The sequence below is a fragment of the Lissotriton vulgaris genome, chromosome 5 (assembly GCF_964263255.1).
Source record: "Lissotriton vulgaris chromosome 5, aLisVul1.2, whole genome shotgun sequence".
Lineage (NCBI taxonomy): Eukaryota > Metazoa > Chordata > Amphibia > Caudata > Salamandridae > Lissotriton > Lissotriton vulgaris.
Window position 1 is genome coordinate 1,992,105,403 of NC_141693.1, and position 21,074 is coordinate 1,992,126,476.

Sequence of the window (21,074 nt, forward strand, 5' to 3'; positions counted from 1 at the left end):
TTTGGCGCTGGTGGTGTTCACAGGGGAGGTGGAGTCTGGCGTGGTCGGGGCGGTCGTGTGGTTAAAGCTGTCATGGATGTCAGCGATCTTGCGGTGGAAGAAGATGGGCAGTGAGTCGCACAGTTCTTGTGAGGGCGGGATGTCGTTGGCGTTGGAGAGTTCCTTTACGATGCTGAAGAGCTCTTTGCTGTCGTGTGCGTTGTTTTCCCAGCGGTCTTTGAAGGAGGATCTCTTGGATAATCTGATGAGGTGGTGGTGTCTACGGGTGGCTTCCTTGTGGGCTGCGTGGTTGTCTGGTGTGCGTTTGTGGAGCCATGTCTTCTCCAGTTTTCGGCATGTGTGTTTGGAGGCCTGGAGCTCGTTGGTGAACCATGTGGCTCTCTTGCTGGTGTGGCTGTTCGAGGGTTTCTTGAGCTGGGCGAGGGTGTTGCCGTAGTCATCGATCCACTGTCTGAGGTTGACAGCTGCGGCGTCTGAGTTAGTGGGGTCGGTGGGTGGGTTCTTGGTTAGTGTGGTGATCCGCTGGTCTTCGTGACTTTGCTCCAGCAGCAGCGGGGCAGCTGTTGGGTGTGATGGTGCGTAGTTGGTTTCTTGAATGTGAAGTGGATGCAGCAGTGGTCCAGCGGAGTTCGGTGGTGTGATTGAAGGCGGCGTGGGAGCCTGTGGAGAAGATGGGGGTCAAGCGTGTTGCCGGCGGCATGGGTGGGTGTGGTGACTAGTTGTCGGAGGCCGGGGTTGTCGATCAGGGTGGCGGAGTTGGCGTTGTTGTTGTTCTCGAGTGGAAGTTCAGGTCCCGAGGAGGATGTAGTCGATGGAGGCGAGGGCGTGGGTGCTGGCGAGGTCAGCGATGGAGTCGCAGAACTGAGCCTGAGGTCCGGGTGGTCTGTAGAAGAGTGTCCCTCTGATGGTGGTGTTTGGGTCGGTGTGTATCCGGAATTGCAGGTGTTCGGCGGTGTTAAGGTTGTCGTCTGCGCGGGTGGCGACTTTGAGGGTTGACTTGTGGATGATGGCTATTCCTCCTCAGATTCCGTTGACGCGATCTCTGCTGGTGATCTTGTGGCCGTCCGGGATGGCTATGGCGATGCTGGGGGGTAAGACACAAGGCAGCAATTGCTGGGGGGTAAAAAGCGGGGCAGCAATGGCGGGGGTAAGACATGGGGCAGCAGTGGGTGGGGTAAGACATGGGGCAGCAGTGGGTGGGGTAAGACATGGGGCAGCAGTGGGTGGGGTAAAACATGGGGCAGCAGTGGGTGGGGTAAGACATGGGGCAGCAGTGGGTGGGGTAAGAGACTGGGCAGCGGTGGCTAGGAGGGTAAGACACGGGGCAGCGACAGCTGGGTGGGTAAGACGTGGGGCAGCGACGGCTGGGTGGGTAAGACGTGGGGCATCGACTGCTGGGTGGGTAAGACGTGGGGCATCGACTGCTGGGTGGGTAAGACGCTGGGCATCGACTGCTGGGTGGATAAGACGCTGGGCATCGGCGGCTGGGTGGATAAGACGCTGGACATCGGCTGGGTGGGTAAGAAGTGGGGCAGCGGTGGCTGGGTGGGTAAGAAGTGGGGCAGCGGTGGCTGGGTGGGTAAGAAGTGGGGCAGCGGTGGCTGGGTGGGTAAGAAGTGGGGCAGCGGTGGCTGGGTGGGTAAGAAGTGGGGCAGCGACAGCTGGGTGGGTAAGACGCTGGGCAGCGACAGCTGGGTGGGTAAGACGCTGGGCAGCGACGGCTGGGTGGGTAAGACGTGGGCGGCGACGGCTGGGTGGGTAAGACGCGGGCGGCGACGGCTGGGTGGGTAAGACGCGGGGCGGCGATGGCTGGGTGGGTAAGACGCGAGGCGGCGACGGCTGGGTGGGTAAGACGCGGGGCGGCGACGGCTGGGTGGGTAAGACGCGGGGCGGCGACGGCTGGGTGGGTAAGACGCGGGGCAGCGACGGCTGGGTGGGTAAGACGCGGGGCAGCGACGGCTGGGTGGGTAAGACGCGGGGCAGCGACGGCTGGGTGGGTAAGACGCGGGGCAGCGACGGCTGGGTGGGTAAGACGCGGGGCAGCGACGGCTGGGTGGGGTAAGACTCGGGGCAGCGACGGCCGGGTGGGTAAGGCGTGGGGCAGCAATGGCCGGGTAGGTAAGGCGTGGGGCATCTATGCCTGGGGGGGGTATGACACTATGCATCAATGGCTGGGGGGGGGTAAGACCAGCAGTGAAGACACTATTAAGAAGGGGCCTGCCAGGCTTGGGTAGATGGGATGGCTGCGAGCCCAGGGGAGGGGCACATATGGCTGCGCCATGACCGAAGCCAATCATTTAAAATGAGAGGAAGGGATAGCTCAGTAGGCTAACGCCAGTGCAGCCGTGACTGGGCAAGGGATGGCTATGGAGGGAAGTGGTAAGACCACAGCAGCGGTGCTAGGATTAGTTTAGCACGGGAGGCAAGGGGTGAGTCCGACAAGCAGCATTGATTGGCCGGGGAGCCGAGGGGGCAGAGCGGGAGTGTTTGTGGGAAAGGACCTGTGCTTTAAATGGAAAAATAGAAGTGCCAGTACTCTGTACCTGCTTATTTCTCAGCAATGCAGGTACTCTCCAATTAAAAGTATTAAGTCTCTCTTGAGAAGTGCAGGTACTCCCCTCTCAAGTGCTGGTACTCAGTACCGGACAATACCGGCCCATTTAAAGCACAGAAGCAGCAGAGTGCTGGAGATTCTTAGTACCTGCCCCTTCCCTCGATAAATGGTCCGTGTTCCTTCCTTTCCCCGTCCATTGGCCCCGTTTCTGACTGACCGTTTCCTGCTTCCGTTGGGTGTCTCAGGGGTGGCTTCAAGTTCTGATTTATTTGGGATTGGACCCTGGATTACCTTCTTGCTATGGTCCAGTTAGAATTTCGCGATCCATAGTACACCGGTTCCTGTGATTTCCCTGTGCCCTTGTACCCCCAGACCCCACATTTTCCCCAGGCTTGTGCCTTGTACCCAGGGCCGGCATTTTTGGCATGCACGAGCTGGGCACAGGGCGCCAATAGATACTGGGGTGAAAAGAACCGTCTGCGCAAAGTGCCTGCAAACAGCAGCGCCTCATCCTTGGCTCCAGGGATTCCAATGAAAGCGCTTCGAATCATTTTAATGTGCTGTAGTTGCTGTTTTTAGCCCCCTACATTGTCCCCCATCTCTAACCCTCTGCTAGTACACCTCCACACACCCTAAAAAATGACATCGAACCAGCCTAGTGGAGCTAGGTTTGGTGTGATTCAGGTGACCCGGGTGAGGTGTGCTCAGAGTAAGTCCGTCTTTGATGCTGGCTTTTGAACCGGGCCCCCTGCCTCACTTTATTCACCAGCAGTCCCGAGGGCGGCTAATGTGTTAATGCCCCGGGCGCTAATGGAGCTCTGTTTATACCCCCCTTCAGGCTGCACTCTCCTCACGGCTCTTTTCTTCTCCCCCCAGTTCGAGAACGAGTCGGCCCTGAACCTGTACGAGACGTGCAAGGTGCGCACCATCAAGGCGGGCACGCTGGAGAAGCTGGTCGAGTACCTGGTTCAAGCCTTCCGGGGCAACGACTCCACCTACGTCACCATCTTCCTGTGCACCTACCGCGCCTTCGCCACCACCAAGCAAGTGCTGGACCTGCTGCTCAACAGGTGATTGGACGATGGGGCGCGCCAACCGGAAGCCACGTGGGGGATGTGGGCGGGCGCCAAAGGAAGCCACGTGGGGCGGGCGCCAAAGGAAGCCACGTGGGGTGGGCGCAAAAGGAAGCCACTTGGGGCATGCGCCGTTAGCCTGTTGCGTAAATGTCACGCTTTGCAGCCGCCACGCGCTGCTGCTCCTCACTGGCCGGACACTACACTAGTCCCACTTATTCCCACATTACTCACCTCATGCACATCAGAAAGGCCCGTGCCCACCAGGTTTACAGAGTGGAGTATTGTGCATTCTGTCTCGCTCCTCATACATTTATGGAGTCTCACACATCTCACATTTGCAACAAATCTTTATACACGGGGGGGGGGGTCACGGCATTGGCATGTGGGGGAGAGGCAGACCACGGCTCTGCGGTGTTGGGGTTACGTGCACCTGGTTGAAAGGAGTTACGGTAGGTTGTATGTGTGAAGCCTGGCTGTAGAGTGCTTGTTTGTGGTGTTCTAGAGGTGATGAGGCGAGTGTTGTGGGGAAGCAGCGCGTATGTGTCCTGTGGGCGGGACGGGTGTTTTACCCTGAAGGTATGTGGTGCCCTGGATTGGGAGGGCTGTTTGTAGCGCTTTGAGGTGCAGTAGGCACTCCTCGCCCATCCCTGCACCCTCCGGAGATGCTCTCTGCTTGTCTTGGAGTCCTGTGTCGTGTTGCGTGCGTCAGGAGAGCACCTGACGCGCGCGCCTGTACCTCCCTTTGTCACCCTGGGTGTCCTGTGTCACCGTCACACCCCCTGTGCTGGGTCTGTTTCAGTGTCCCACAGCCTCGGGGTTCTTGCGTGCCTTCTCAGGCAGCTTAGATAACCTCTCTGCTCCCTGGAGACGTCATTCGTCACCCAACCTAGCAACTTGCACAACACAGCAACTCCACGAGGCAGTGGGACATTTATCTCAATGGGTATAGAACGTGTGCTGTCGCTTTTTCACTTCAAGTCCACTTTAAGACAACTTGTGCACAATTTTCACCAGCAGGAGTGCCTTAGGGTGCAGTTTGCAGTTAGTGATTGTAGGGTACATAAAACTGCATCCCTGGGGAGAGCACGGTCTGATGCCAGTGGGTGTGGGGCACACGAGGCGGGGGTCGCAGAGCTCAGCATGATTGATGGCAAGTGAGCCCCATTACGGAGTGGCGCCAGTGAGTGTGGGGCACAAGGAAAGGAGTCCCCGAGTGCACTGAATGGTGCTAATAAGTATGGGGCCCATGAGACGGGATTCAAAGGAGGGGTCCCTGAGAGTTCACTGTGGTGCCAGGGAGTGTGGGACCCATGAGGGAGGAGTCCCTGAGTTCACTGTGGTGCCAGGGAGTGTGGGACCCATGAGGGAGGAGTCCCTGAGTTCGCTGTGGTGCCGGTGAGTGTGGGGCCCATGAGGGAGGAGTCCCTGAGTTCACTGTGGTGCCAGGGAGTGTGGGACCCATGAGGGAGGAGTCCGCGTTCGCTGTGGTGCCAGGGAGTGTGGGACTCATGAGGGAGAAGTTCCTGAGTCTTCGCTGTGGTGCCGGTGAGTGTGAGGCCCATGAGGGAGGAGTCCCTGAGTTCACTGTGGTGCCAGGGAGTGTGGGGCCCATGAGGGAGGAGTCCCTGAGTTCACTGTGGTGCCAGGGAGTGTGGGACCCATGAGGGAGGAGTCACTGAGTGTTCGCTGTGGTGCCTGTGAGTGTGGGGCCCATGAGGGAGGAGTCCCTGAGTTTGCTGTTGTGCCGGTGAGTGTGGGGCCCATGAGGGAGGAGTCCCGGAGTTCGCTGTGGTGCCGGTGAGTGTGGGACCCATGAGGGAGGGGTCCCTGAGTTCGCTATGGTGCCGGTGAGTGTGGGACCCATGAGGGAGGAGTCCCTGAGTTCACTGTGGTGCCGGTGAGTGTGGGGCCCATGAGGGAGGGGTCCCGGAGTTCACTGTGGTGCCGGTGAGTGTGGGACCCATGAGGGAGGAGTCCCTGAGTTCGCTGTGGTGCCGGTGAGCGTGGGGCCCATGAGGGAGGAGTCCCTGAGTTCACTGTGGTGCCGGTGAGTGTGGGACCCATGAGGGAGGGGTCCCTGAGTTCGCTGTGGTGCCGGTGAGTGTGGGACCCATGAGGGAGGGGTCCCTGAGTTCGCTGTGGTGCCGGTGAGTGTGGGGCCCATGAGGGAGGGGTCCCGGAGTTCACTGTGGTGCCGGTGAGTGTGGGACCCATGAGGGAGGAGTCCCTGAGTTCGCTGTGGTGCCGGTGAGCGTGGGGCCCATGAGGGAGGGGTCCCGGAGTTCACTGTGGTGCCGGTGAGTGTGGGACCCATGAGGGAGGGGTCCCTGAGTTCACTGTGGTGCCGGTGAGCGTGGGGCCCATGAGGGAGGGGTCCCTGAGTTCGCTGTGGTGCCGATGAGTGTGGGGCCCATGAGGGAGGGGTCCCGGAGTTCACTGTGGTGCCGGTGAGTGTGGGACCCATGAGGGAGGGGTCCCTGAGTTCACTGTGGTGCCGGTGAGTGTGGGGCCCATGAGGGAGGGGTCCCGGAGTTCACTGTGGTGCCGGTGAGTGTGGGACCCATGAGGGAGGAGTCCCTGAGTTCGCTGTGGTGCCGGTGAGCGTGGGGCCCATGAGGGAGGAGTCCCTGAGTTCACTGTGGTGCCGGTGAGTGTGGGACCCATGAGGGAGGGGTCCCTGAGTTCACTGTGGTGCCGGTGAGTGTGGGACCCATGAGGGAGGGGTCCCTGAGTTCGCTGTGGTGCCGGTGAGTGTGGGACCCATGAGGGAGGGGTCACTGAGTCTTCGCTGTGGTGCCAGTGAGTGTGGGACCCATGAGGGAGGGGTCCCTGAGTTCCCTGTGGTGCCAGTGAGTGTGGGACCCATGAGGGAGGGGTCCCGGAGCTTGCTGTGGTGCCGGTGAGTGTGGGGCCCATGAGGGAGGAGTCACTGAGTCTTCGCTGTGGTGCCAGTGAGTGTGGGACCCATGAGGGAGGGGTCCCTGAGTTCCCTGTGGTGCCGGGGAGTGTGGGACCCATGAGGGAGGGGTCCCTGAGTTCCCTGTGGTGCCGGGGAGTGTGGGACCCATGAGGGAGGGGTCCCTGAGTTTGCTGTGGTGCCAGGGAGTGTGGGACCCATGAGGGAGGAGTCGCCGAGTCTTCACTGTGGGGCTCTTGAGGTGTCTCGCTGCTTGCAGTCGCTTAAAATTGAGTATATTGGGTTCCTCTAAACCCGACCCCCGTTTTTTGTTGCCCCCAGGTATGGCCGATTCCATGCTCACACCAATGGCGACCACTCGCGACACACGGTGGAAGACCGCCTGGAGCTCAAGAAGTGAGTAGGGATGTTCCGCAAGAGGGGGTGGGGAGGTTGGTGGAAGACCCCCGGGACAGAGCACTGGTTGGGGATCCAACCTCGAGCCATGGACCCAAAATGGCTCTGGAAAGGGTGTTACCAGAGAGATGTGGGTGGACCCATGTGGGGTGGTGTACTCTGTTAATCTGCTTGTGTTTCCCGCCAACAGCACCATCTCCTCCATCCTGGGCGCCTGGCTGGACCAGTACTCCGAGGACTTCCGGAACCCCCCGGACTTCTCGTGCCTGCGACAGCTCATCTCGTACGTCCATCACTACATACCCGGCTCCGACCTGGAGCGTCGCGCTCGGCTACTGGTGGACCAGTTCCAGAGGCAGCAGGCGCTGGAGGCTGAGCAGGACGGTAAGGGACCCCACCCTACCAGGATGGAAGCCCCCGCCCCACACTCTGGTAGAAGAGGCTCTTTCTCTGATACCTGGCCACAGCCCAGTGGACGAGGGCATCTGTCCCTCCATATGGAAGAGGTCCTCTTCCACCAACCCCACCCTCGTCCCTACAGGAGGGAGGGTTGACTTGCTTCTCACTTGCCTACCCCACCCCCACAGGACGAAAGGGTGGATGCAATGGAGGGTAGAAAGCAACTTGGCGGACAGGGGCAACCCAGCCAAACTGGCATATGGTGGGTGGTGGTGGTGGCGGTAACATGGGTCTGTAGGCCAGATTAGGGCTAGCTTCGAGTGCAGGAGCATAGGGAAAGGGGCGCAGACTGTGCGCATGTAATGTGTGTGAGCTCAGAGGTATGTGGGTGAGGTGCACGGCCTTCAGTGTGATAACCAAGGCACCACGATTGTGCACGTCTTGCTCCTCGTGACCCAGTTCTTCCCTCTTCTCAGTTCTAGATCACTCCAGCTTCACCGTCCGGATCGTGGAGGAGAACGGCCTGTGCGAGGGCAGATCCGACTTCCTGCAGTTCTCACAGGAGATGGTGGCCGAGCAGTTTACAGTCATGGATGCTGTGAGTAGGGTCGCCTGATGCCCGTAGTTGTCTCCTCGTTGTGTTCCACCTACTTCACCTCTCCAACCTTTCTCCTGGGAGTTTCCCCCTCTCCTGCCATGTTCTATTCTCGAGGCTATTTCTTTATATCGAATATTTTCTCTTTTTAATTATATATACATATATATTTTTTTTAATCTAATGGAAAAGTAGCATTGTCTAGATAGGTGTCCAGCAGGGCTTAATTTGTAGCAGAACAAGTGCCGGGGCCCTCGTCAGGAAGTCGCTGGAACTCGCCCCACCCATCGTCCCCGCCAGCGCTGCCTATAACAGTCCCAACACAACTACGAACCATCACACTGTACAAGTGAGACAATTCAGACTATTACCGGCCCCCGAAGATATAATTTCTTGGGTGGCAGTCAATAGTCATTTTTTAATGTATATTTATTTACATATAGTAACTCTTGTTCCTATTGGCTCGTGCAAAATCCGGCCTTTGATAAAAGTCCTGAGTTTTAATGAAACCCGTCTTTGGCAGGGCACTCATTTTTCACTACAAGAAATAATTATCACCCCCCTGCCTCCCCCACACTTCTGGTGGTCCCCCCCTTCTCCAGTGCTTCTTATTCTTTCCATTATTCCCCTCCCACCCTCCGCTCTACCTGCCTACATCTTTCCTCCACATTACTTCGACTATCATGCCTGCCTCAATTTTCTACAATTACCTTTCTCTTCTTTTTTCTTTATTTAATCTCTCATTTTCTTCACCTTTCACCCCTCGAACATAGGTGGCCCCGTCTCACTGGTATATTTCATTTCGATCTCTTGACATTTGTCAGTGGTCCATAAAGAGGAGAAACGGCCGTCTCAGCCCACCCATAGTTCAATTTTTAGTTGTAGCCTCTTTTCGCGCCAAAATGTGTTTGTCCATCTTATTATTTCAAGTGCTCCAATGCTATATTTTAACTGAGTCTGATATGTAACTTGTAAAGCGCTCTGATACTCCTGGGTTTAGCCAGCGCTATATAAAACCTTTAAATAAATATATAAAATAAAATACAATGCATGCCCATGTAGCTCCTCCATGGGAATGAATAACCTCTGGGCGCTGTCTCCCTGCCTCACAGGACCTCTTTAAGAAAGTAGTGCCCTACCACTGCCTGGGCTGCATCTGGTCGCAGCGGGACAAGAAGGGCAAGGAGCACCTGGCCCCGACCATCCGAGCCACCGTCTCCCAGTTCAACAGCGTCACCAACTGCGTCATCGCCTCGTGCCTGAGTGACCGCTGCCTGAAGCCTCACCAGAGAGCCAAGGTGGTGGAGCGGTGGATCGACGTGGCCAGGGTGAGTCTGGTGCAAGTTACTGCTGGTTTAGCTCTTCTGCTTAGAAGATAGAGTAGCAATAGTGGCCTACCACGTGCAAACATGGCGGCCATGTTGTAATGGAGGCCATCTGTTCATGTTTCTACATGGAATGCATGTTGGAAGAGCGGTCTTAGATCTATGCATTACACTCACATTGTAACAGTCATTCCTAACGTTGTGTTTGAGGGCAGCCATGTTTTGAAAGAGTGCGCATGTATAAATGTGCCTCTGCCCTTGTGGGCGTGGTGATGTTGTATCATGAGATTATGCTCCCCATGTGTGGTTGAGCGCCATGTTTTCTATAGTTCAATGCCAAAACTCCTAGAGATGCTTGAGTGGGCTGTACAACTAGAGTAGAGCAGCCCGGGTGGGAGTGGGACCATTAAGTGGGCAATGCAGGGATGGCTACCCTGGTGTGATGGCGTTCTAATTGGATGTGAGCATGGAAGGCTCAGTAGAACATAGTGTGTGTGGCAGCCATATTGGAATGGATGCCATGCTAATGAGATGTGAGCATGGAAGGCATGGTGTGAGCGTGGACAGTCGCCATTCCGCTGCCTAGTGGACACGCCATGGCAGCCATGTTGTTATAGATACCATCCTAATGAGATGTGAGAGTGGTATAATGGGTGCCTGGCGTCCATATTGCAAAGGATATTACCATGCCACGGCAGCCATTTTGTAATGAGCCCCTTCCTGGTCACCCTGCACCAGCCCAGCCCAGCAAGACCCCCCCTCGCCCCCCCCCCCTTCTGCACACTGGCACCAGTTCCAAACCTTAGTGAAGAGAGGGTGGTGTTGGGGGACAGTGGGTGGGGAGGCGGAGAACTGCACGGGGGAGATATTTTATCCAAGGCATTATGCTTTCAAGTCCAAATATTTGGAAGGATGAAAGCGGCTTAGGAGATGTGGCAGGTGCCAAGAGCCGGACATTTTTAGGGCAGTGAAGCCCAGTCAAATGCGCGCCTGGTGCGCATTCCTGCGCGGGGACAGAAACAGCACAGCTGCTCGGAGGCAGCAGGTGCTGCGCCTGGCTAAGCCTCCAGGTCGGAACTGGGATTTGTTGACTTAAGTCCCTATTCACTTTGACGCGCTGTGTGATATCATGCAAATGACTGTCCGGGCGCGAGGCTCCGCTCCAAGTAAACGAGGAGCAGCGTTGAACGCAGCTGAATTTTATTTCCTTGGGCCTTCTTCGTGGTGCTTTGGGTGGACGAGTGGTGCCTGGAGGCGAGGCCAGCGGGCATTACCCATTATTAATGCATATTTTATGTTGCTGAGGCTGCTGTGCTGGGTTTGGGGTAGGTTAGATTTGTGTGTGGTGTTGTGTTTAACTGGTATGTTTTGTTGTTCTGGTGTGTGTGTGTGTAGGCGCGCACACGTGTGGGAGAGAGAGCGGGTATTGTGCGTGGACTTTTGCTTGGCGTGAAGTGCTGTTGGGCACCGTGCCAGCTGGTTTGGGGGCGGGGGGGAGGGATATCTGGGCTTTGCTGGCTCTGTGCAGTGAGTTCTTTCAGATGCTTCTGTTGCTTGTGCGGATCATGGTTGGATGAGTTGTGTGTACTCGCAGACCCCTAAATGGCATACTTGGGCTCTGTTGGCAACATGAAAACTATGAGAAATGTGCGGTGTTTCTGTGCGTTATTGGGAGCGGTGTGGTGGCTACCAGGCGACATGGCTGTGCTGTGTTGCATGTGCGCGATGTGTTTGCTGTTCTTGTGTGGTTTTCTTAGTGTTGTTGTCGAGAACTCGGTCTCTGCCCACTGATCAGAAGTCTTTTGTCTCAATATTCAATGAACTAACTGAACTGCCTGTTGTCTCCCATCAGGAGTGTCGGATCTTGAAGAACTTCTCCTCGCTGCGGGCCATCCTCTCGGCGCTACAGTGCAACGCGGTGCACCGGCTCAAGAAGACGTGGGACGAGGTGTCCAGGTAGGCGCCTCCCTCTGGGACCCAGCACCTCCTTTCACAGCCCCCCTCTGCCCCGCACGGGACCTGGTGTGACCGCCCCATCACGCACCCTGGCTGTCCCCTCGCCTCCTTGGCACGGCAGCGAGCTTGTTATACATTCATACGTGTCTCTCCTGCCACCTACTGGACGATCCTGGAAACACTACAAACTCTAGCGATGTCACTGCCTACAAAGACACTAAGGGACGTCTAAAGCAGGGCGACCCAGACTAAACCAGGCCACTGGAACCCGCTTCCAGTCGGGGCTTTCATTTAATAGGTGGATTCTGGGAGTTTTATTGGACTCATTGATAATAACACTGAATTATAATGATTTTAAAGAGAACGCTTCCAACTTCTGGTGTCATGGATTCCTCTGGTACATTAGTCTGGAATAAACTTTTTCCTCCCCTAAATATGCCCACGTTTGTGGTGAAATTTGATTTTAATTATCCTGCGTCCTTGTCTCTGTCTTTCTCTTGCTCGTCACTCAATAGTCACCTGGCTAGTTTATATATTTTTTTATACTGGCATGATCAGTATTTTAATGTTCAAGCCAGTTTAAAAAAATAGGAAACTATTTAATACCCTATATTTATTTATTTCCTCTTCCCGCTTCATACTTTAAACAGTTAATATAAGAAGAAATCCCTCTAAAATAATCTCATGGGATGACTTAATGATTCCCAACTAGTATTTTAAAATAAAGAAAGACAGCAAAGTGATGTTAAAAATCAATACCTACGACTATATATAAAATGCTGTTTGGGTGTCGTGTCCTTAACACGAGGCCAGTTCAGAATTTTTCTCTGGGGAAGATGGCTACCCAGAGTCGTGTGCCACTTCAACACTTCACCACCACTCCTGCCCTTTTCCACACCTTCGTTCACTCACTTATCCTGCTCTGTTGGTGCGTCTCTGACCCTCCTTATATATAAGACCCCTTCACTGTTCTAACTTTAAAGTGAGAGGGATAGCTGGTTGTGAGAGTTCAGTGCTATGCAGGCATCTTACTGACCCTGAAGCGCTTAGAAGACTGGAACAGGCACAGTGTTTGATGCATTAGAACCATGAGAGGGTGAGGAATGAGGTACCTCTGTGCCGGACATGCACCCTGACAGTGGAGGGAGTGTACGTGAGGCCTGGGGCCACTGGGGTGGTCTGTGCTCCGGCTTGTGCTGTGGGTAGGTGGCACACAGCACAAGTCAGTCAGTCTAACAAAACTTTATTTGGTTTGTTACAACCATAAAAGTCCAATTTACCTCTTATCCTGATAAAAAAAAAAACTTAACACAACGGTATCACAAAACATATTGCACCTCAAAATACATATAGTTTAACTTTCTTTTTTTTAAAATCGGAGTATTATAACATTTAAGTTATTAAAATCACTTAATTCATACCTATACATCAACTCCTTCAACATGCAGCACGTACTACTGTTATCCCTTGATTGTTCCACCTTTATGTGATGCTAAGGAGGAGCATTTTTAGTGCTTACTCTGTGCTCTTGAGGAACACCTTGACTGTATTCATATATTTCCCCAGGGCACAGGCTATATCTAAATTCCACATTTTCACCAAAAGGTTAACAGCTTGCATCCTGTTCATAATCTTATACTTTTTAACAATCTGACATAAAAACTCCTTTCGTATATCTAAAAACCGCACAAGTCGGCCGGTAAACAATAGGACCCGGACCCCTTATGGTGATCCCCCACCCCGCTCCCTAGTTACCCACAAACCGCACCAATACCTTGGAGTGTGGGTATAAACAGCCATGTTTAATTTTCATAACACGCATAAACATGACAATTACAATTAATAATGCATGGACCACCACATATGGGGCATTTCCAAAACATCCTGTCGAAATTCTGGTTATAAACTGGGAGGGGAGCATGGGGTAGAATTCGGGCATTTGCACCAAAACACCGATTCTGGAGTTGTGAAACATCTGCAAGATGTCTTGGTACAAGGGCACAGTCGTGGCACACACTGTTGCCCTGTACTGGGGCCAGTGGTGTTCAGCCTCTGTGATGGGAGGACTGGGCGCGGCGCGTGATGGTGATTTTCAATACCAAGATCTGTTCCTTGTTTATCTTCAACAGGGAGAGCTTCCGGATGTTCATGGAGCTGTCGGAGATCTTCTCGGATGAAAACAACCACTCCCTGAGCCGCGAGCTGCTGATCAAGGTACTGACATGGCAGAGTCCTTGTACCCCTCCCCCGGTCATTCTGTTACATGCTTTCTTCCTCTTTCTTACTTGCTTCTCTGCTCCTTGCCTTACTTGCTTTTCTGCTCCTTTCCTTACTTGCTTTTCTCCTCCATGCCTTACTTGCTTCTCTCCTCCTTGCCTTACTTGCTTCTCTCCTCCTTGCCTTACTTGCTTCTCTCCTCCTTGCCTTACTTGCTTCTCTCCTCCTTGCCTTACTTGCTTCTCGCCTCCTATTCTCACTTGCTTCTCTCCTCCTTGCCTTACTTGCTTCTCTCCTCCTTGCCTTACTTGCTTCTCTCTTGCCTTACTTGCTTCTCTCCTCCTTGCCTACCTTGCTTCTCTTCTCCTTGCCTTACTTGCTTCTCTCCTCCTTGCCTTACTTGCTTCTCTCCTCCTTGCCTTACTTGCTTCTCTCCTCCTTGCCTTACTTGCTTCTCTGCTCCTTGCCTTACTTGCTTCTCGCCTCCCTGCCTTACTTGCTTCTCTCCTCCCTGCCTTACTTGCTTCTCTCCTCCCTGCCTTACTTGCTTCTCTCCTCCTTGCCTCACTTGCTTCTCGCCTCCTGTTCTCACTTGCTTCTCGCCTCCTGTTCTCACTTGCTTCTCTCCTCCTTGCCTTACTTGCTTCTCTGCTCCTTGCCTTACTTGCTTCTCTCCTCCTTGCCTCACTTGCTTCTCGCCTCCTGTTCTCACTTGCTTCTCGCCTCCTGTTCTCACTTGCTTCTCGCCTCCTGTTCTCACTTGCTTCTCTGCTCCTTGCCTAACTTGCTTCTCTGCTCCTTGCCTTACTTGCTTCTCTGCTCCTTGCCTTACTTGCTTCTCTGCTCCTTGCCTTACTTGCTTCTCTGCTCCTTTCCTTACTTGCTTCTCTGCTCCTTGCCTTACCTGCTTCTCTCCTCCTTGCCTCACTTGCTTCTCTCCTCCTTGCCTTACTTGCTTCTCTGCTCCTCGCCTTACTTGCTTCTCTGCTCCTCGCCTTACTTGCTTCTCTGCTCCTCGCCTTACTTGCTTCTCTGCTCCTCGCCTTACTTGCTTCTCTCCTCCTTGCCTCAATTCATTCTCTCCTCTTTGCCTTACTTGCTTTTCTCCTCCTTGCCTTACTTGCTTCTCTCCTCCTCGCCTTACTTGCTTCTCTGCTCCTTGCCTTACTTGCCTCTCCTCCTTGCCTTACTTGCCTCTCTGCTCCTTGCCTTACTTGCCTCTCTGCTCCTTGCCTTACTTGCTTCTCTGCTCCTTGCCTTACTTGCTTCTCTGCTCCTCGCCTTACTTGCTTCTCTGCTCCTCGCCTTACTTGCTTCTCTCCTCCTCGCCTTACTTGCTTCTGTCCTCCTTGCCTTGTTTGCTTCTTTCCTCTCCTTACTTGCTTCTCTCCTCCGTGCCTTACTTGCTTCTCCCCTCCTGTTCTCACTTGCTTCTCTCCTCCTCTCCTTACTTTCTTCTCCCCCCTGTTCTCACTTGCTTCTCTCCTCCTGTTCTCACTTGCTTCTCTCCTCCTGTTCTCACTTGCTTCTCTCCTCCTGTTCTCACTTGCTTCTCTGCTCCTGTTCTTACTTGCTTCTCGCCTCCGTTCCTTACTTGCTTCTCCCCTCCTGTTCTCACTTGCTTCTCTCCTCCGTGCCTTACTTGCTTCTCTCCTCCTTGCCTTACTTGCTTCTCTGCTCCTCGCCTTACTTGCTTCTCTGCTCCTCGCCTTACTTGCTTCTCTGCTCCTCGCCTTACTTGCTTCTCTCCTCCTTGCCTCAATTCATTCTCTCCTCTTTGCCTTACTTGCTTTTCTCCTCCTTGCCTTACTTGCTTCTCTCCTCCTCGCCTTACTTGCTTCTCTGCTCCTTGCCTTACTTGCCTCTCCTCCTTGCCTTACTTGCCTCTCTGCTCCTTGCCTTACTTGCCTCTCTGCTCCTTGCCTTACTTGCTTCTCTGCTCCTTGCCTTACTTGCTTCTCTGCTCCTCGCCTTACTTGCTTCTCTGCTCCTCGCCTTACTTGCTTCTCTCCTCCTCGCCTTACTTGCTTCTGTCCTCCTTGCCTTGCTTGCTTCTTTCCTCTCCTTACTTGCTTCTCTCCTCCGTGCCTTACTTGCTTCTCCCCTCCTGTTCTCACTTGCTTCTCTCCTCCTCTCCTTACTTTCTTCTCCCCCCTGTTCTCACTTGCTTCTCTCCTCCTGTTCTCACTTGCTTCTCTCCTCCTGTTCTCACTTGCTTCTCTCCTCCTGTTCTCACTTGCTTCTCTGCTCCTGTTCTTACTTGCTTCTCGCCTCCGTTCCTTACTTGCTTCTCCCCTCCTGTTCTCACTTGCTTCTCTCCTCCGTGCCTTACTTGCTTCTCTCCTCCTTGCCTCACTTGCTTCTGTGCTCCTTTCCTTACTTGCTTCTCTCCTCCTTGCCTTACTTGCTTCTCCCCTCCTGTTCTCACTTGCTTCTCTCCTCCGTTCCTTACTTGCTTCTCCCCTCCTGTTCTCACTTGCTTCTCTCCTCCTTGCCTTACTTGCTTCTCTCCTCCGTGCCTTACTTGCTTCTCTGCTCCTCTCCTTACTTGCTTCTCTGCTCCTCGCCTTACTTGCTTCTCTCCTCCTTGCCTTACTTGCTTCCTACCGTTCAGCCCCCCCTCAAGTCTCCTATTATGCACGTGGACAGGGGCTCAGCATTTAGGTCCCCACATTAGAATAATGATCGTGGGGGCGGTCCTGAGTCGGTGTCATATCCGGCTCTTTACCCTCGGACCCATCAGACCCCCAGTAGAAGTCTGACGTCAAGCTCCAGGGGCCACGACCAGTTTCATTTTATTGCAGTTGTGTTTATATAGCGCTTCCTACCCCTACCTAGGCGCTCGATCTGTTTCGGTGCACAAGTAACGCGCTCCTCCTTAGCTGTGATCGAGAGCTCGGCTGCAGGAACCCCACTGCGGGCATCTCTGCCCCCCTTGACCTGGGGTACTGTGAGCCCTTACCGCAGACCCCAAGCCTCCTGCAGGTCAATACCGTTTAATATGAGTCTATTCTAATATTTTACTGCCACTCCAGCTCACAGTGTGATCTTACTCAGACGCCCACCCTCGCCTGCCTTCAGTCTCATCTTTTGACAGGGTACCGCAGAAGCCCCCCACTCCCTCAGCCTCATGCTCTCTTACCCTCCAGGCCCCCCTCCCCTCACTTACCTTCAGTTTCATCCTTTATATCTTACCGCTGAACCCCTTCAGGCAGGCGATCTGATCTTCTTCCCCCCCCCCTCTGACACACGCCTCCCTTCGATGTAATCCCTTCACCCTCGAGACCCTTTTTATCTTTTTATGTACACTTCAAGAGATTTTGGTCTGCCCCCCCCCCAAAAAAAACACCCTGGCCCCTCTAGTTCCAAATTGTTCTCGAGGCTTGTATTTTAATCTATACATCCGATAGCGCCCGTTCACTGGTGGAAAGGGCGCCTCGCGGCGCTACTCTAGTGTTTGCAGCCAGGGTTCATGTTTACCCTGCCGAGCCGCTCTTCTCTGGAGGGACGGACGCCCAGGGCCCGGCCGCTCCCCCCCCCCATGCCTCGGGACGTCTCGAACACGCGTGACTCCTAAGTTTCCACTCCCAGCCGCCGCGGGCGGGGCCGCCGCTGCCTGCCAGGGATCCCCTCTGCGGGCGGCAGATAATGCCAGGGGGCGTGGAACCGGAGGGTGTGAGACGGCAGAGGGAATCCCTCGGCTCTATCTCACCCCTCCCTTCTTCCCCTCACTCCCTGGAACTCTCGCCCCCCCCACACACCCCCCACACATAGGGCGTGAGACAACAGAGGGAATCCCTCCGCCTCATCTGCCCGTGTGAGGGGAGTTGGGAGGATAGAGATCTGCTTCTCTCTCTCTCTCTCTCTCTCTCTCTCTCTCTCTCTCTCTCTCTCTCTCTCTCTCTCTCTCTCTCTCTCTCTCTCTCTCTCTCTCTCTCTCTCTCTTCCCCCCCCCCCCTTTCCCCCAGCAGGAGGGTGTGAGATAGAGGGAAACCCTCGGCTTATCTGCCTATGTGAAGCCGATGTAACCCCTCCCCCTCTCAAACACCACCACTGTTCGATGCAAACTGCGGAGTGGATTTTTCAGGCGTGGACCCCTTGGACACCCGCACCTGTTGCTATTCTTGAATCTACAGATTCGCTTAGGACTCGTTTTGTGATCCTGGGCGGATGCTCCCTCTTCTAGTCTGTCCCCGGCTCACCTAAACATTGGGCGCCAAAGGAGACCATTTAACTTCGCAATTGATTCGTTTTCTTAAAATTAATGTATAGAATTCAGTGTAGGGGAGGGGGGGGGGGGACACGTGCATAACCCCGGGGAGGGCAGGGCAAACCCGTGAACGTGAGGAGGCGAGCCTGTGCGTGAATGTGTGGCGTAATGACATGTCATTGTGTGAGCATACACCCCTCGCTATGATATGACGCACGTACAGCGCTGGGGTACCTGGCCCTTTCAGTTGCCCCACCTTTGGCTTCATCTAATGCACCTCTTACCTCTCGCGCAGGAAGGGACCTCGAAATTCGCCACCTTGGAAATCAACCCGAAGAGGGCCCAGAAGAGGCAGCAGCAGCAGCGGGAGCTGGTGAGTGGCGCCCTCTGGTGGTGAGGGGTAATCTTGTGACTGAGATGGTAATGGTGATGGAGTGTCACGGGTGTGCACTGCCCTTTAGTGGTGGCAGGCAATTGCACTCTTAAGTAGATGTGATACGTCTTCTGGTGATGGCGGAAAGATACGAGGGCCCCTCGTGCAGTCTTAGGAGATGGGTGTCTTCCCAAAGGGAGGGGCTCCCCTGGTGGTGACGGAAGCATCTTGTGAATGAGAGGCGCGCTCTGGTGGGATCGTATCATGGGTAAGAGGCGCCCTCTGGTGGTACCTGGGAAGTATAACATGTAGGCGCCCTCTGGTGGTGATGGAAGCATCTCGTGGATGAGAGGCGCCCTCTGGTGGTCACTGGGAGTTGGAACACCGGAAGTGGCAATGCCAACTGAATATATTCAAAAGTTTTGTGGGGGAATTAATGTCACCAGAGAAATGTTTCCATTGACCTGCCATTGAGCGCGTGGGAGCTAGAACTGCCACCCGCTGAGGCAAAGCATGAATCAATTGCAAGGAGGGGGAGGTGAGGAGTGCAAGTGGCATCTCCGCGACACCAGGGCGGCGCTGTCTCTCTTGTAAGGGGCTCTGAGCTTTCTTGTAGTGTAGGGGAGTTGGTTTCTGTCTCCTGGTACTAACAAGCCTGTCTTTACCGTGGTTTTGAGGACTCGGTGAGTTCCTCATACTGTTGGGGTGGCAGTGGCTGTGGCAGTGAAAGTTTGAGGTTCTTGCTAGATGGCCCACGTCAGCCTCTTTGTCTAAGGGGTCATTGGTTAGCTCACCATGTAACTGCAGTGTGAAAACACACAGTGAGGTGGCGCTGATCACACTGCACTAAAGGCATGCAGTCAGGAGGCTGTGACCACTGCTGTGTGGAGGTGGCAGTGACCACTCTGTCATGGGAAGGCAGCACCCAATACGCGCAGGGTGAAGGTGGGCTGTGAGGAGGCGTGCTGGGGGAGGTGGACTGGGGAGAGGAGGTGACTATGTAGTGCGGAGGTGGGCTGTGGGGAGGCGGGCTGGGCCAGGCGTGACTGTTCTGCATGTATAGATGGGCTGTGGGAAGCAGTGACCACTCTATGGCGCGTGGAGGCAGCGTACAATACGCGCAGTGTGCAGGGGATATGTCCTGAGGAGGTGTCATTTATCTTACCTTTTCCTCCTTTTTAGGGAGTGATGCAAGGGACGATCCCCTACCTGGGGACCTTCCTCACAGACCTGGTGATGCTGGACACGGCCATGAAGGATTACTTGGAGGTACGCTTCTGCTCTTTGAGGGTTGTTGATTGTGGAGATATGCTTCTGCTCTTTGGGGGTTGTTTGTGGAGGTACGCTTCTGCTCTTTGGGGGTTGTTGATTGTGGAGGTACGCTTCTGCTCTTTGAGGGTTGTTGATTGTGGAGGTATGCTTATGCTCTTTAGGGGTTGTTTGAAGAGGTACGCTTCTGCTCCTTGGGGGTTGTTTGTAGAGGTACGCTTCTGCTCTTTGGGGGTTGTTGATTGTGGAGGTACGCTTCTGCTCTTTGGGGGTTGTTGATTGTGGAGGTACGCTTCTGCTCTTTGGGGGTTGTTAATTGTGGAGGTACGCTTCTGCTCTTTGGGGGTTGTTGATTGTGGAGATATGCTTATGCTCTTTGGGGGTTGTTTGTAGAGGTACGCTTCTGCTCCTTGGGGGTTGTTTGTAGAGGTACGCTTCTGCTCTTTGGGGGTTGTTGATTGTGGAGGTACGCTTCTGCTTTTTGGGGGTTGTTTGTGGAGGTACGCTTCTGCTCTTTGGGGGCTGTTGATTGTGGGGGTACGCTTCTGCTCTTTGGGGGTGTTTGATTGTAGAGGAACGTGTCTGCTCTTTGGGGGTTGTTAATTGTGGAGGTACGCTTCTGCTCTTTGAGGGTTGTTGATTGTGGAGGTATGCTTATGCTCTTTGGGGGTTGTTTGTAGAGGTACGCTTCTGCTCCTTGGGGTTGTTTGTAGAGGAACGTGTCTGCTCTTTGGGGGATGTTTATAGAGGTATGCTTCTGCTTTTTGGGGGTTGTTTGTAGAGATACACGTCTGCTCTTCAGGGGTTGTTGATTGTGGAGATATGCTTCTGCTCTTTGGGGGTTGATGATTGTGGAGGTACGCTTCTGCTTTTTGAGGGTTGTTAATTGTGGAGATATGCTTCTGCTCTTTGGAGGTTGTTGATTGTGGAGGTACGCTTCTGCTCTTTGGGGGTTGTTGATTGTGGGGGTATGCTTCTGCTCTTTGGGGGTGGTTGATTGTGGAGGAACGTGTCTGCTCTTTGGGGTATGTTTGTGGAGGTACGCTTTTGCTCCTTGGGGGTTGATTGTGGAGGTACACGTCTGCTCTTTGGGGGTTGTTGATTGTGGAGATATGCTTCTGCTCTTTGGGGGTTGTTGATTGTGGAGGTACGCTTCTACTTTTTGAGGGTTGTTAATTGTGGAGATATGCTTCTGCTCTTTGGGGGTTGTTGATTGTGGAGGTAGGCTTCTGCTCTTTGGGGGTTGTTGATTGTAGAGGTACGCTTCTGCTCTTTGGGGGTTGTTTGTGGAGGTACGCTTCTTCTCTTTGGGGATTGTTGATTGTGGGGGTATGCTCTTGCTCTTTGGGGGTGGTTGATTGTGGAGGAACGTGTCTGCTCTTTGGGGGATGTCTGTGGAGGTATGCTTCTGCTCCTTGGGGGTTGTTGATTGTGGAGGTACGCTTATGCTCTTTGGGGGTTGTTGATTGTGGAGGTATACTTCTGCTCTTTGAGGGTTGTTGATTGTGGAGATCTGCTTCTGCTCTTTGGGGGTTGTTGATTGTGGAGGTACGCTTCTGCTCTTTGGGGGTTGTTGATTGTGGAGGTACTCTTCTGCTTTTTGGGGGTTGTTTGTGGAGGTACGCTTCTGCTCTTTGGGGGTTGTTGATAGTGGGGGATATGCTTCTGCTCTTTGGGGGTGGTTGATTGTGGAGGTACACTTCTGCTCTTTGGGGGTTGTTTGTGGAGGTACGCTTATGCTCTTTGGGGGTTGTTGATTGTGGAGGTACTCTTCTGTTCTTTGGGGG

At 54.1% G+C, this 21,074-nt stretch overlaps 1 protein-coding gene across 8 annotated transcripts in view; it reads left to right on the top strand.

The window, feature by feature from the left end:
• The window catches only part of RALGDS (ral guanine nucleotide dissociation stimulator), a 436,172-nt gene that overhangs the window by 397,283 nt on the left and 17,815 nt on the right, over positions 1-21,074 (top strand). For all 8 annotated transcript variants that reach the window (XR_015296110.1, XR_015296109.1, XM_086924745.1 and 5 more), the window contains exons 3-11: positions 3,431-3,624; positions 6,869-6,943; positions 7,134-7,327; positions 7,819-7,940; positions 9,050-9,265; positions 11,115-11,218; positions 13,348-13,432; positions 17,941-18,018; positions 19,201-19,287. Coding sequence is in view for 6 of the 8 variants with exons in the window: in XM_086924745.1 (XP_086780871.1) it covers positions 3,431-3,624; positions 6,869-6,943; positions 7,134-7,327; positions 7,819-7,940; positions 9,050-9,265; positions 11,115-11,218; positions 13,348-13,432; positions 17,941-18,018; positions 19,201-19,287 (1,155 nt within the window). In the remaining 2 variants the exon portion in view is untranslated. The remainder of the gene's footprint in view (positions 1-3,430; positions 3,625-6,868; positions 6,944-7,133; positions 7,328-7,818; positions 7,941-9,049; positions 9,266-11,114; positions 11,219-13,347; positions 13,433-17,940; positions 18,019-19,200; positions 19,288-21,074) is intronic.